This window comes from Camelina sativa, chromosome 17, assembly GCF_000633955.1.
Source record: "Camelina sativa cultivar DH55 chromosome 17, Cs, whole genome shotgun sequence".
Classification (NCBI taxonomy): Eukaryota; Viridiplantae; Streptophyta; class Magnoliopsida; order Brassicales; family Brassicaceae; genus Camelina; species Camelina sativa.
This window is the reverse complement of record NC_025701.1, coordinates 30,688,621-30,701,431: the sequence shown is the minus strand read 5'-3', so window position 1 is coordinate 30,701,431 and position 12,811 is coordinate 30,688,621. Positions and strand designations below refer to the sequence as shown.

Here is a 12,811-nt window from a genome sequence, read left to right as displayed (position 1 = left end):
AAAAAAAAAAAAAAAAAAAAAAAAAAAAAAAAAAAAAAAATCCAAACGGTCATATAAAGTGGGGAATAATAAAATCAACAATACTGGAAAAAGGAAATTTTCCTTTTTTCCAAAAGTAATAAAACTATATATATTGTTTTGTTCTCTCAGATATTAGTATTTTCTCTTTGCTCGTAAAAAAGAAAGAAAAAAAAAAAGAAAAGATGAGTACGATGAAAAATTGCCGTGAGATTTGGAGTTGGAATCGTAACGAAGAGATGAGTTCGATCAAAGATTGTCTAAGAAACTACCGTTTTATAGCGTTTGATACAGAGTTTCCAGGTAGTCTAAGAGATACACCACAACACGCTTCGGACGATCAACGGTACACCGACATGAGCTACAGCGTAGACAGGACGAAACTGATCCAATTAGGTCTAACTCTGTTCGACAGCAACGGAAGAGTCGGTGGAACTTGGGAGATCAACTTCTCTGATTTCGGAGATGTTGAAGACGCGAGAAACGAGAAATCCATCGAGTTCCTAAAACGCAACGGTCTAGATCTGAAGAAGATTAGAGCCCAAGGAATTGAAATCGAGGGTTTTTTCAGCGATCTCTCTTGGATTCTGAAGAGGACGAGGAACATCACTTGGGTTACGTTTCACGGGTCGTATGATCTCGCATATATGTTGAAGTGTTTCACCCGAGGAGAGTCTTTACCCGTGACTCCTGCGATGTTTGCAAAAGCCGTAGCTAGAACCCTCGGCTCTGTTTTTGATCTGAAAGCTATCGCGGGTAGATACGAAGGGCTTGGTTGCCGTTTAGGTTTAGAGCATCTAGCTGATGCGTTGGGACTTGACCGTGTTGGTACTGCTCACCACGCCGGTTCAGACAGCGAATTAACCGCTAGGGTTTTCGTTAAGATGACTAAGATCTTCCACGATGTGCAAGAGGCTGAAGGCTTTGTTTATGGACTCGACTATAGAATCATCTCTGATCGTCTAAAGCACAGACAACAACAGATCCACCTTGGGATGATGACCAGATGCTACGGTCCACCACCACCACCGCCGCCGTTTCCGCTACTAAATCCGATCTTTGTTCCTGGGTTTCCTCCTTTTGGTGATTTTGGCTTTGGGCCTAGCTTATGTATGTATTAAATCTCAAGGAAAACACTGCTTCATTAGTCTTTACCTTAACTTTGATGTGTTTAGTGTTAGTCGACAACACATCTCCTCATGTAAATTAGTAGTATTGTCTCAGTTGATGTATCTGTTTGTATCCGATTTTGATGAAAAGATGAGTTTTTTTTTTTAATTGTTTAATTCCACACTTTTGTCTTTCTTTCTTGACAATGAAGTCTCTTTGAGAGCTAAAATTTTTATAACTATCTCAACTCTCAAGACATGTTTTGTGTAATAAGATAGTAGTTAAACATAAAACAAGACAAGAAGTTTCTCTGCAACCAGATCACTCACTCAGGGTATATATGGTTTCTCCCAAAAATCAAGAATACAAATGTATTAGATCAAGATGTGCTTACTAGTTACTCCACCCCTTAAATTAAAGTACTAGCTGCCATACTTAGATCAAGATCACCATCCACGTCATCACATCAATTACTTTGTCTTATCCCCTGAAACCGGATTAAATCATTGTGAAGGCAAAACTAGGTACTTAGTGAAGTGTCATGTTGTCAAGTACTCATAGCCAACACAAACAGTCCTTCACAGCATTAACATCAGTTTTATTCTCTCTCTCTCTCACTTTCATGTAACTGTAAGACGAAGATTAGACAAACCAATCAACCATTTTATCTGATTTGGCAGACGAATCACAGAAACTGACAAAAGAAGCTTACAATTACCATCAGTCTCATATACATAGATACATTTTATGTTCTTTTGAAGTTGATTAGGAGTAAGGACTAAAAAAATAAAATATGTTTGCCTAAAACCATTGCCTCTGTAACTCTGTTCAGACCATAAGCATGTTACAGTGATTGATATGTACCAATTATTTCTCTGCAAAACATGATTCCCTTGCTAGCTTCTAGGATTTACTCATGTGCACTGAGATCAAAATCCTCTGAATCACTTGAATCAAATGCAGAAACTGAATCTTCTTTGCTTCATAACCTGAAACCCTTTTGATTCAACCTTGCCCTTACAACAATCTGTTTCAATAAACCAGAGCCTGAACATAACCTTGTTCGATTTCCTATCATGTCTCATATCAGCAAAACTTTGTGATAACCATGAGAAAAACATGCACAGCTACTTGATGCACTTTTTTTTGCTGTAACCTCAACCTGCAATGCTTCTCAAGCATGCGAAACTTCGCAACGCCAACTTGTAAGCTCCTGAGGCAAAACCCAGCCTTGCAACCACTCCAAGAAGTTAAATGGTTGCGGACCTTGCTTTTCCATCTGTGCCATGTAGTTTGTTCTGTGGCTTTGTTCTGTGGACATACTAGATACTCAATGTCAAAGCTTGATTCAACAGCCTTCTGTTGCAGAATGTGTTGAACTGTTTGCAGATCGAATGTAAATTTCCAAGAGTCTAAACTCTTTTCCTTCTGCATCAGAAGAATTGATTTGGTATTGTTCATCACATAAACAACTTCAAGAATAGTCTCAGGAACTAATAAGAACACGCCAGTTCCATTAGTGGACTGAAAGTTCTGAAATAGCCACCACAGAGGTTCTGATTTGTCCTGCAACTTATAGTTCTGGTGCTTCCTCACCCATCTAACAAACTGATCACAGATACGCTTACCCCACAAGCCAAACACACAAAATCTCATCCGCTACTTTTAAACCATCCAGTTTTATGTAAAGAATCATAGTAGCTTCAACTATAGCCTCTAATGATTGGCTATTCGCATCCTTGTTCTTCCAACAGTGTCACACTAAAAGTAGACATTCTTACCATCTGTAGAGATTGACACATGATGTGAAGCTTGGTCGAACAGCTCCCACAGTTCTCTGTTTATATTTGAATATCCAAGACTTAGAACACTTCTTTGGTTTCCTTGTGACAGTAGCTACAATTGATTTCTCTCACCAAGATAAAACTTGTCTTGTAAATATGAAACTTCTCTGGATGTTCGTATGGGTTTAGTTCTCCATTTATGCCAAAGCCGGTACAGTAAAATACCACAGAGAAACTGTGTCTGCTTGTCGCCTAACTGATTTGAAACAGTCACAATTGGCAACAACTTCCCGGTGTATAGAGGAGTAGGAGCAAGCAGTCTAGCGTCAGAAAGCCATGTCCCTTTCTCGACATGCGGAGCACTCTGCATTTGTTTTCTCACTGACAAATATACACTCATGTCCACAAGTGGGAAGTACCATCTGTAGAGATAGACACATAAAGATATATTCCATGTTTGAGAGTTTTTCCTGCAACTTCTCATGCATATTTGTATAAGCTTCCCAAACATTGTCCCCTTGTAAAATGTGCTCCAACACAGCCTTTATCCCACAATCTGCAGCCTTTATCCTTCTTCAACTTCAGGCTTCATTGAAACGAAATCTTTTAGACAAGATCAGCTGGCATCTCGCGGATTTTAGTACCGTAATGCTTCTCAATATCCTTAAGATCAAAACGACCAGGAGAATATTGCAAAGTACCGTAATGCTTCTCGATATTGTCCGAAGATTTTACAAAGTTAATGGCTACACCTTCACGACCAAAACGACCAGCTCGTCCAATACGATGAATGTAAAGCTCCGGGTTGTTGGGTATATCATAGTTGATGACATGAGAAACCTAGTAGAATAAAGATTACTAATGTCAACTTCAAAGTTTTCTCAGTGACACTGATAGTTAAAAAGAGAGAGAAAGAGAGAGAGAGAGAGATATCATACTGTTTGCACGTCGATCCCTCTTGCCCATACATCTGAGGCGATTAAAACACGGCTTTTAAATGACCGAAACTGGTTCATGATTTCATCTCTCTCCTTTTGACGTTTGTCTCCATGCATTGATGAAACTACGAAATTGCTACTCCTCATCTTCTCAGTAAGCCAATCCACCTTTTATATATATATACATAAGGTTCTTATTGCAAGCTTGGAGTTTGAAGACGAAATTGTCGGGAGAATAACTGAAGAAAAAGTGTCTGGAATGAGAAGAAAGGGTTTTAGGTAGGGGTTGTTGGTTATTGTATAATTTTATGGTTCAATTCAATTCATCAAAATAAACCGGCCCTTTTTAATAACCGGGTTTAGAGTTCGGAACTCGCGTACCAATCTGGAAAATTAAGGATTGGCTAAATTAATAAAGGTTTTAAAAAGTTGAGGTATTAGCAAATGATTGGCTAATTAACTAATTCGAAATCAGTACGTATTACATTTACAATTACTCTTCTAAGCTGATCATGTCAGAATAATTAACGACCAAAATAAGCACCTCGCTAATTAGCCTATTATTATGATTAAAATTTTGAATAAAATTCGAAGTTATAAGTTTCTGACGCCGTTCACGTATAATTTAAACAACTAATCTTTATTGATATTTTTGAAATTTAAGAATTTTTTATATCAAAATATTAAAAGGAAAAAACAAGATATATTATAAATAAATAAATTTGTTAAAAATAATATAAAATTAAACGATTAATCACATAGCTGCAATGTACGTCAGGTCGTCAGCATTTATTTAAATTAAAAAAATTGTAATTTAAATTTAAATGAATAAATGCTATTATGTCAAACAAATGAATATCCTTTTTTAAAAAAAAAAAATCAGTTATCAACACAAAGAAAAATACGTTAATGTTAGAGTTAAAACTTGAGTTTTGTTTTCGATTAATTAATAAAAAAAAAAGGAAAATCACTAAAAAACAAAACACCAAAATTTGCAAAGAGAAGTTAATCTTATGCTATGCAACATGCTATGCTAAATTTTTACTAGATTAAAAATCTGAATATGGTGACTTCAAGATGATGGTAGTTTTAGAAAGGAAAAATATTTTATTGTAAATTCCATGATTGTTTTTTTCCTTTCTAAAACTACCATCATCTTTGAAAATAGACAATAGCATTGTTGGCCATCATATCATATTTGCATCATTAGAAAATAGACAATAAAATAAATAAACTGGTCAAAACATAGTGATTGATGTAAAGCATGAGTCTTACGGTTGATACAATTTGAAATGGACAACAATCCTCATAAATTATGAAAATGTTTTAAGAAAAACACAAATATTCAAATGTGTACATCTTTTGTTATATTAATTTATTAATTTTTGCCAAAATATATCTTAATGTATATTTCATAGAAATTGTTTTACGAATGGCAAATAAACAAAGAAATTTTCTAAATACATTTAAAATATATCTAAATTTCAAATCGACATACTATTCGTTGATAGATTATAATTCTGAATGAGTGGATGCCATGGATGAAATGAAAAAATGTTTTACATATATCCTAATAACTTGACAACCATTTGTCCATACAGCGAAAAAGTATTCCCTAAACTATGGAAATGCTCTGACAAAAAAAACAAATATGTCGAAATTGATATGTATTTTGTTAATTTAATCTCTCAATTTTTGTCAAAATCAGTTATTGTTATTTTTCCATGCTCTCTAGAATCAGTTATTGTTCCATTTCTCTGTAACTTTGAATTAATGTCTCTGTGCAATGGTGTTCATTGGTTGAATGAGTTTCATATTCTCTTTTCAGGTTTGGACCCTCTGTTTTCTACTTAGCAGTATGTCTCTCTGTTTTTTAGTCAAACCAAGCATGGAGTATTGAAACTAAAGCTCTTGTGAAAGTGACGTTCTTGTTTGTCTTATCGGAACCAAAACATTGAAACCTTGTGTTAAACCTTGTGTTGTTTCTTTTTAACACTATGATAAAATCAAACTTTCTGTTTCATGAAATTTAATTTTTTTCTTAAGAATTCCATTAGCAATTTAAACCATTGGAGGAGACAATACTTAAGAACTCCTACTCAAGTTTTTAAGTTTGTTAAAAACAAAATTTATGCTTAAAAAATGGTATGAACCCCATTTGGAGTTCTAACCAATAAAGATGGTCTTAGACCTAGTCCAACTGATAAAACCAACCAATTAAAGACTTCAAAAGTATTAAACAGGGATCTCACTAATGGGCCAACAATGGGTTTCATGAAAAAGCCCAATAATGTGTTTTTTTTTACTATATTCATTTAATGCATACGGCGACGAACCACTGTAATACGCCGTCGATTTTACAACCGGAGACTAAAGCCGTCATCATCTTAATCACAACTCACACAGAAGCAAGTTTTGGAGGCACTACGAACTCAACAACAATGGTATCATCGAGATAATCACGAATCTTATCATTTTCCAACTTCACCGGAGCCTCGATTTCGCCCAAATCCATAAAATACGAAATCGAACTGATTGAGAAACCTTTAGCTCTACCCGGAGAGAAGTTTTCTCCAACAGTGATCTGATCGCTTCCTTTAGATTTCTCCTTAATCACTTCCATAATCTCCGATTTCGCCTCTTCCGTGACGTTCTCTTTCACCTTCACAAGCGTGATTTTACCAATTGAACCAGGAGGCGGAGCTAGGATTCCGGGAACTTGATCGGCGATCCAATCAACGGCCAAGACGTCTTCACGGATCGATTCCGATTCCTTGACGACGCGGACGTGATCGGGATGAATTGCGTAAGCGTCGAGGTCTTCTTTAGATCTGTAACGGCTATGAAGGACGTGAGTGAAGGCGGCAGAAGCAGCGGAGGTGGAGCTAAGGCGGTGGATTGAACCGCATGAGAGGTGAAGCACCTGGTCGAGATTGATGAGTTCGTTGATGCCGTTGACCATGGAGCTGATTTTGTTGGAGTCAACGTCATCGTTGTTCTTGAGCTTGAAGAGGACGACGTGCTCGACGATCGAAGAAGACATGGCCACAAACCACGGATATGGGATTTGGCGATTTGGTTTCGTATTTGTGATTTTTCTAAGAGAAACTTATCTTTATTGGGCCTTAATGGGCATCTTCTTAAAAAAGCCCATAATGTGTGTTTGGTTGTGAGTGAAAATGAAACCTTGGATTCTTGAAAAGTTTTTTAATCAGCTTTTTTTACATGAAACGTACGATTAGCTTTATACTTTATTTGATTAGTTGATTTGATATATCTAAGCAAGGAGTATTATATAGTTTTAAATGATTATTATATTTGTATTTAGTTAAAGTTTATTTTTTGGGACGACGTATAATTAAAATAATACAAAGACAAAAAGAGAGAAAACCAAAAGAAATTGATGGACGTAAAATCAAATCCTCATTCCAATGTGTTTAATTTTTCCTCCACTTTACCTAATTCGTTTTTTGTTTGCAAGTGTGTGTGTGAATCGTGTGATACTGATATCCTTCACGACACACGTGCGAGTTTATATTATACCCACCACTACCACCTATACGTAGGTTTACCTTAATTAATTACTTTATGATATAAGAAATATTATTGTAACGAATGGAAGAACTTCATTAAGTATGATTTAAAACTAGCTAGGCCACCTTAGCTAGCTTAGCCATATGAGCCTACATATAATAGCCACTCGGGACTTGAGAGTGTACACGCAGTCCCAAATACGCAGTTAAAATATGTTGAAAGTTTTGCTTTTATTTTGTGAAAGTAATATTTTGGGTAAAAGATTATTAATTCATAAACAAAAAAGTAAACTATAATGAATAAATGAAATATAAAATAACAGAAATATAAAATATTTAGAGAGAGTCTAAGGACATCTCCACCAAGGAGTATTCATCAAAATATTCATAATAAAAAATTAATATAAAGAAAGGAGAGAATAAAAAAGGAAGAGGATCGATGTTCAGATTACTTTAGGAAAAAACGGTATTAAGAATTTTATGACAAGCGTCATTCAATTACTGGTTAATATTAATAAAAATTAAAAATATATAAGTTTAATTAAAATACTAATTTTTTTTTTTAAAGTAACCTTGTATGGTTTCTCCCGTTAATGATGGTCTAATGGAACAGAATGAAAAAAAAAAAGAGAAAGAATCTAATAGAATGTTGAAAAAATAAAGTAAATCGTATATAGTATTAAATCGATTTACTTTTTATAAAACTTAATAAATATTGTAAAATGAAAAATTGTTTTAAATTATATTGGCAAACCGGTTTTTTTTCTTTTTGTGCAAACCGTGTTTATGATTGCTTTTCTACTGAAGATTCTCCCATCGATGTTGTACATACATTCTCAAGTGACATATCCATTGACGTAGGAAACGAGTAGATTATGCACGGAGAGGTATAAGTTTTCTATTTTCAATCATGAGATTCGTACGTCATGTTATGATTTATCCACATTATTGAGTTCTGAAGATTTTATAGCAATAATTCGAAAAAAAATAAATGATGGCCAAACGAATTATTAAGTTACGTAGATTATATGTATATATATTTTTTTTTTGGGTGCCAAATTGCATAGATAATAGCACAGATGTTGTGTCGTCTTCTTACCTACTCTATTTATAGATATAGTTTTGGATTTAGACAATATTTTATAACATATAATTATTAATTTTGCTCTTAAAAGGAAGTGCGAGAAAAAAAGAAAAGAGAAAATGATGAGAAAAGCCGCACGAGTCCTTTCATTGGATTCCCTTCCCTTCGAAGATGTTATGGTCTCAGCTCCGACCATTTTGCCATCCCTTCGTTAAACATATATCCTTCCCCAAAAAAATTACACAAACAAAGTTCAATTTATATAGTTTACACAGCACAAATAGTTAGACGCAATTTTAAAAAAGTTTCAAATAGATTTGAAGAATTATATATTTCTCAACTTTTATAAGCTTTAAATCAAATAAGAAACAGTTAAATCTTTTTGTAATAACTTTGGATTACATCCAAAACTTTTGTATACATATTATTCTTCATCCACTATTTTTTTTTGTTTTTTTGGCTTTGGTAACTTTTTTTTTTCTTTTTATTATATCCAGCTTAAAAATATTTTGAATTTGAGCTCATCACTGACTCGGGTAAAAAATGGTATCAGTTCATCAATCTTTTATGTAACCCAATAAAAAGGAAAGCAATAGATTCAGAAGTACCATTTATGGAGTTAATTTGTTTGAATGAGGGGAACCAATAAAGTATGTATAAACGATAATCCAACTCGTAATAAACTCAAACAAAAATTACAAACAACAAAAATGCAAAGCTAAGAAGCCTCAAATGTTAGGAAGCACCAGTCAATTACAGAAAACAAAAATACATAACAATCAACTATAAAAATAAAAATAAAAAAGAGGTAGGGTATTTGATTAATTATACCCTACCACAAATTCAAACCCACCTAACTCAAAAATTATCCCAAAAAAAGGAACAAAGAGAGGGAGAAAAGCAAAATAAGAAGAAGAAGAAAAGAAGCGAAACATCACACTACACTCTCGATAATATACTTCAATATTATTGTATTTTAATCAAACTAGAAACTTTGAGATATTGATAATACTATATATATATAATAATAATAATAATAATCACAAAACCCTAATCATACACTTAGCTTATTTATTGATTTGTTGACCAAGTGCGAAAACGAAGAACATCTCTACATCTGGAGATGCAAAGAAAGCTATTTGTCTTCTCCTCAAAGCACAGTTTTGTCCCACTTTCTGCTTCTTCGGCGCCGGCGGACACGTGAGCATCTCCGGTATACGTGACTTCTTAGACTTCGGTGTACAACATCCACTCTCCGGTTGGAATGAAGATGGCGTGGCCGTTGATGTGGGTGAAGTAGTAGGTGAAGATGACGTCGAAGTGACGTCACTATTGATGATAGTACTACATGGAGGAGGAGATGGGTTCTTGTAATGGATTCTTTTACTTCTTCTTGTGGTTGTTCTTCTTATTGGTTTCTTTCCTTTTGATGCCATTTTTGAGACGAAAATAAAAGAGAAAGAAGAGAAGAGAAGAGAGAGAGAGTGAGAGAGCAAAAAAAGGAAGGAAATGGGTGAATGTGAATCTATATATGAGGAGTTTGTATAAAAAACCTTACTTAGTGGGAAGTTTTACTTTAAAATTTTGACTGGAAAAAGTTTCAATGAGAGGAGAAGAAAAAGCCAAGAAAGGAAAAGGTAAAATAAAAGAGAGATTGGCTTAGTATTTGGAAACTAAAGAGAAAGGGTTTCTTTTTGATATCAATGCATGTAAGTCACTGTGAAAGTGTGAAATGGGTACGCTTTATTTTCTTCTTTTCGTTTAAATATTCATATGTTGAACAAACATAATATCATAAAGTAATACTAGTCTTCTAGAATTATCAATTATCTCGTTATTCACAGTCGTTTAACACTTTTTGCTTAAGTCCATTTTTCTATCCATTTTTGATTTTTTTTTTTTTATAATCAGAATGCTATTTCTATGATAAAACTGAATATGAATTTTCTGATAATTTAAAATATATATCAGCAACTCATCCTATTGTGTATTATGTTTGTAAATGATGTTTGAGAAAAAAGGTTATTATTTAATTGGTTACGTTGTCCCATAATAAGCTAAAGGAATCTATAGATGCAACATATCAAGAACAAGATAAAGGGAAAACAAACTAGCATGTAGATCTCCTTTTAACATTTACCAATATAATCTTTTCAACCGAATTATGTATAGTATTAAAATAAGAAGAAGACCCTTTTCTCATAAAAAGATGGTATCAAATTACGGAAGAAATTATTTGTTGTGAATTATTGTTTCAGATGCATTTTATGTTTGCGGTAAAAGACAAACACTAAATATATGTGCCATAAAGTAAGTGATATCTATATTAAAAGTCTAAAATGCATGTGAGACGTTAATTACATATAAACAACATCATTGTTTTACGTTGATATTGTGTATAAATATTATTACCCACACATATATTATATATATAGGCATGCTGTCACATGCATATACTATTTTCAATAATAAATACAATTACATCCACATCTAAAAAACATTTAAGCATGTATGTATTACTTAATAAACTAAAAACAAGACAACAACAGTCTCATTCAACTAAAAATGGGAAAAACATACTTCAAGGAAGAGAGAGGTGCCGAGAGAAGAGTCTCACATTTGATGATTAAGATATTTTTTTGGTCTTCAAAACACTACTTCTTGGAATTATTAGGTGGTAAGTACTGTAATCGTTTATGTACTTAGCTTTAAGATATTTTTGTCTTAATAAAGAACTGAAGAACACAGGCAGAATAAAAATATAAATTTTAACACGAAACTTTGATGTGTAATACAGATTCACGTGGGACGATGTTATTCAAAAATCAAAATCAATCCATATATATGCATGGGGTTTCCCGTTTCTACATACACTCTCCAACTAACCCTATTATTTTTAACCAACTAACCCTTTTTGGGTTTAGTTGAGATCCTTGTCTCAGCAGATTCTTTTTGAAAATGTGGCTGCAGTAAGTATAAATTTATACAACGGTGGCAATCGTTCGTTAGTAATATTAACTTTTATAGGAGAGAAATCATTATACATAGAACAAACAAAAAAAGAAAAAAAAAGGCTATATCCCTAAATAAAGTACACAGTCGTCGAGGCTGGATCTTAATCATGGGATCCAAAACATAGGATTCACTGTGCACGCACATACGGCGGGTTAGATTCTCAAAGGCCATACATACATACAGACAAACATATTACCACGGATAGGATAAGTAGTCTCTCTCTTTTAGTCAGCCTCTATGTTTTTAGGTAATTATTTTGTAGACGTCTCTACAGTATTTGTCTTGTTTCTGATATATTAAGGAAGTTTTTTTTTAAAAGCGGTGCACTGATTTTTTTGGTGTATTTTGGTTTTTGAGTTTGAGTTTTGAGTTATTTAGTTTTGAAGTAGATTTTAGTATTCCACAAACTTGAATCTATACTATTAAAGCAGAAGTACTCCCTAGAGTAAAAATGGACCATGACTTGGTTTTGGTAGGTTTTTCATTAAAAATGATTAGAGAATCACAAAATTTAATCTAATTAACCTATAGTTTTGATTTTAATAAATGACGAAAATGCCCTCGGTCGATCACTTTAAAAAAAACGGGTCGGGACGCGGATCCTTAAAAAAACCGAGAATAGAAGGAAAATAACCAGCGGATCTGTTTGTACTCGAGAATAATATTTTTCGGATCCAGTCTATTATTTCATTCAAGAATAGTTAATTAAGATCCCAAACAAACCCATTCCTTATAGGCAAACACCCTGATTTCATAAATTTTAATACCGAAAAATTTGAATATTTACTTAATTACCGAAACATATCATAACAAATTTCCTTTTAAAATCTTATAAAACGAATATTCATGTTACCAGATTTTGTTTAATTCCTTGATTTCCGAGGTTACAATTATGAACTAATCTTTTACGATCAAATTTTCAAAGGAATATTCGTTTAAAAAGAAAAACGAATCAAGCAAGTAAATATATTTTGCATATATTCCTGATGTCAAATCTTAACTTATAAGTGATAACCTAAATCAAAGAATTTCACTATAAATATATTGAGAACTTTCTATTGGATTATTATACTAAAATAATACATTTTTACTTCGTTACACCAAATGATGGCTCTACCCCTTTCTTACACTCCTTTGAAAGATCTAAAACCATACAAAAACGCTTGGCGTATTCAAGTCAAAATTCTCCACAGTTGGAAAATGAATACCGCTAAACTTGGTGAATCACTCGAACTAATTCTGGCTGACGAAACAGTATGTATTTTAAATATCAATTTATTATTCTTTTGCTAATAGATTAATATCAATTCATTCTAAGAGTATTTTTTT

At 33.3% G+C, this 12,811-nt stretch overlaps 4 protein-coding genes across 4 annotated transcripts; 1 reads left to right on the top strand and 3 right to left on the bottom strand.

Annotated features, from left to right (window-relative positions):
• Positions 231-1,139, top strand: LOC104759952 (putative CCR4-associated factor 1 homolog 8). The gene has a single exon (XM_010482813.1). The coding sequence runs from the start codon at positions 258-260 to the stop codon at positions 1,137-1,139; it is 882 nt and encodes a 293-aa protein (XP_010481115.1). The 5' UTR covers positions 231-257.
• On the bottom strand, positions 3,515-4,020 carry LOC104759951 (DEAD-box ATP-dependent RNA helicase 34-like). The gene is made up of 2 exons (XM_010482812.2): positions 3,851-4,020; positions 3,515-3,752 (listed from the first exon to the last, which is right to left on the bottom strand). Exons 1-2 carry the CDS (start codon positions 3,995-3,997, stop codon positions 3,519-3,521), a joined length of 381 nt encoding a protein of 126 aa, XP_010481114.1. The 5' UTR covers positions 3,998-4,020; the 3' UTR covers positions 3,515-3,518.
• LOC104758443 (stress-response A/B barrel domain-containing protein DABB1) lies at positions 6,005-6,974 on the bottom strand. The gene has a single exon (XM_010481307.2). The coding sequence runs from the start codon at positions 6,891-6,893 to the stop codon at positions 6,249-6,251; it is 645 nt and encodes a 214-aa protein (XP_010479609.1). The 5' UTR covers positions 6,894-6,974; the 3' UTR covers positions 6,005-6,248.
• Positions 9,121-10,197, bottom strand: LOC104758442 (cyclin-dependent protein kinase inhibitor SMR3). Its single transcript, XM_010481306.1, has one exon. It carries the CDS (start codon positions 9,901-9,903, stop codon positions 9,535-9,537), a length of 369 nt encoding a protein of 122 aa, XP_010479608.1. The 5' UTR covers positions 9,904-10,197; the 3' UTR covers positions 9,121-9,534.

Bases quoted from the DNA above. Each gene is read 5' to 3' on its own strand.
- LOC104759952 (XM_010482813.1), top strand. From the start codon at position 258: ATGAGTTCGATCAAAGATTGTCTAAGAAACTACCGTTTTATAGCGTTT.
- LOC104759951 (XM_010482812.2), bottom strand. From the start codon at position 3,997: ATGAGGAGTAGCAATTTCGTAGTTTCATCAATGCATGGAGACAAACGT. The intron at 3,753-3,850 runs GTATGATATCTC...TTATTCTACTAG, and splicing joins GAGGGATCGACGTGCAAACA to GTTTCTCATGTCATCAACTA.
- LOC104758443 (XM_010481307.2), bottom strand. From the start codon at position 6,893: ATGTCTTCTTCGATCGTCGAGCACGTCGTCCTCTTCAAGCTCAAGAAC.
- LOC104758442 (XM_010481306.1), bottom strand. From the start codon at position 9,903: ATGGCATCAAAAGGAAAGAAACCAATAAGAAGAACAACCACAAGAAGA.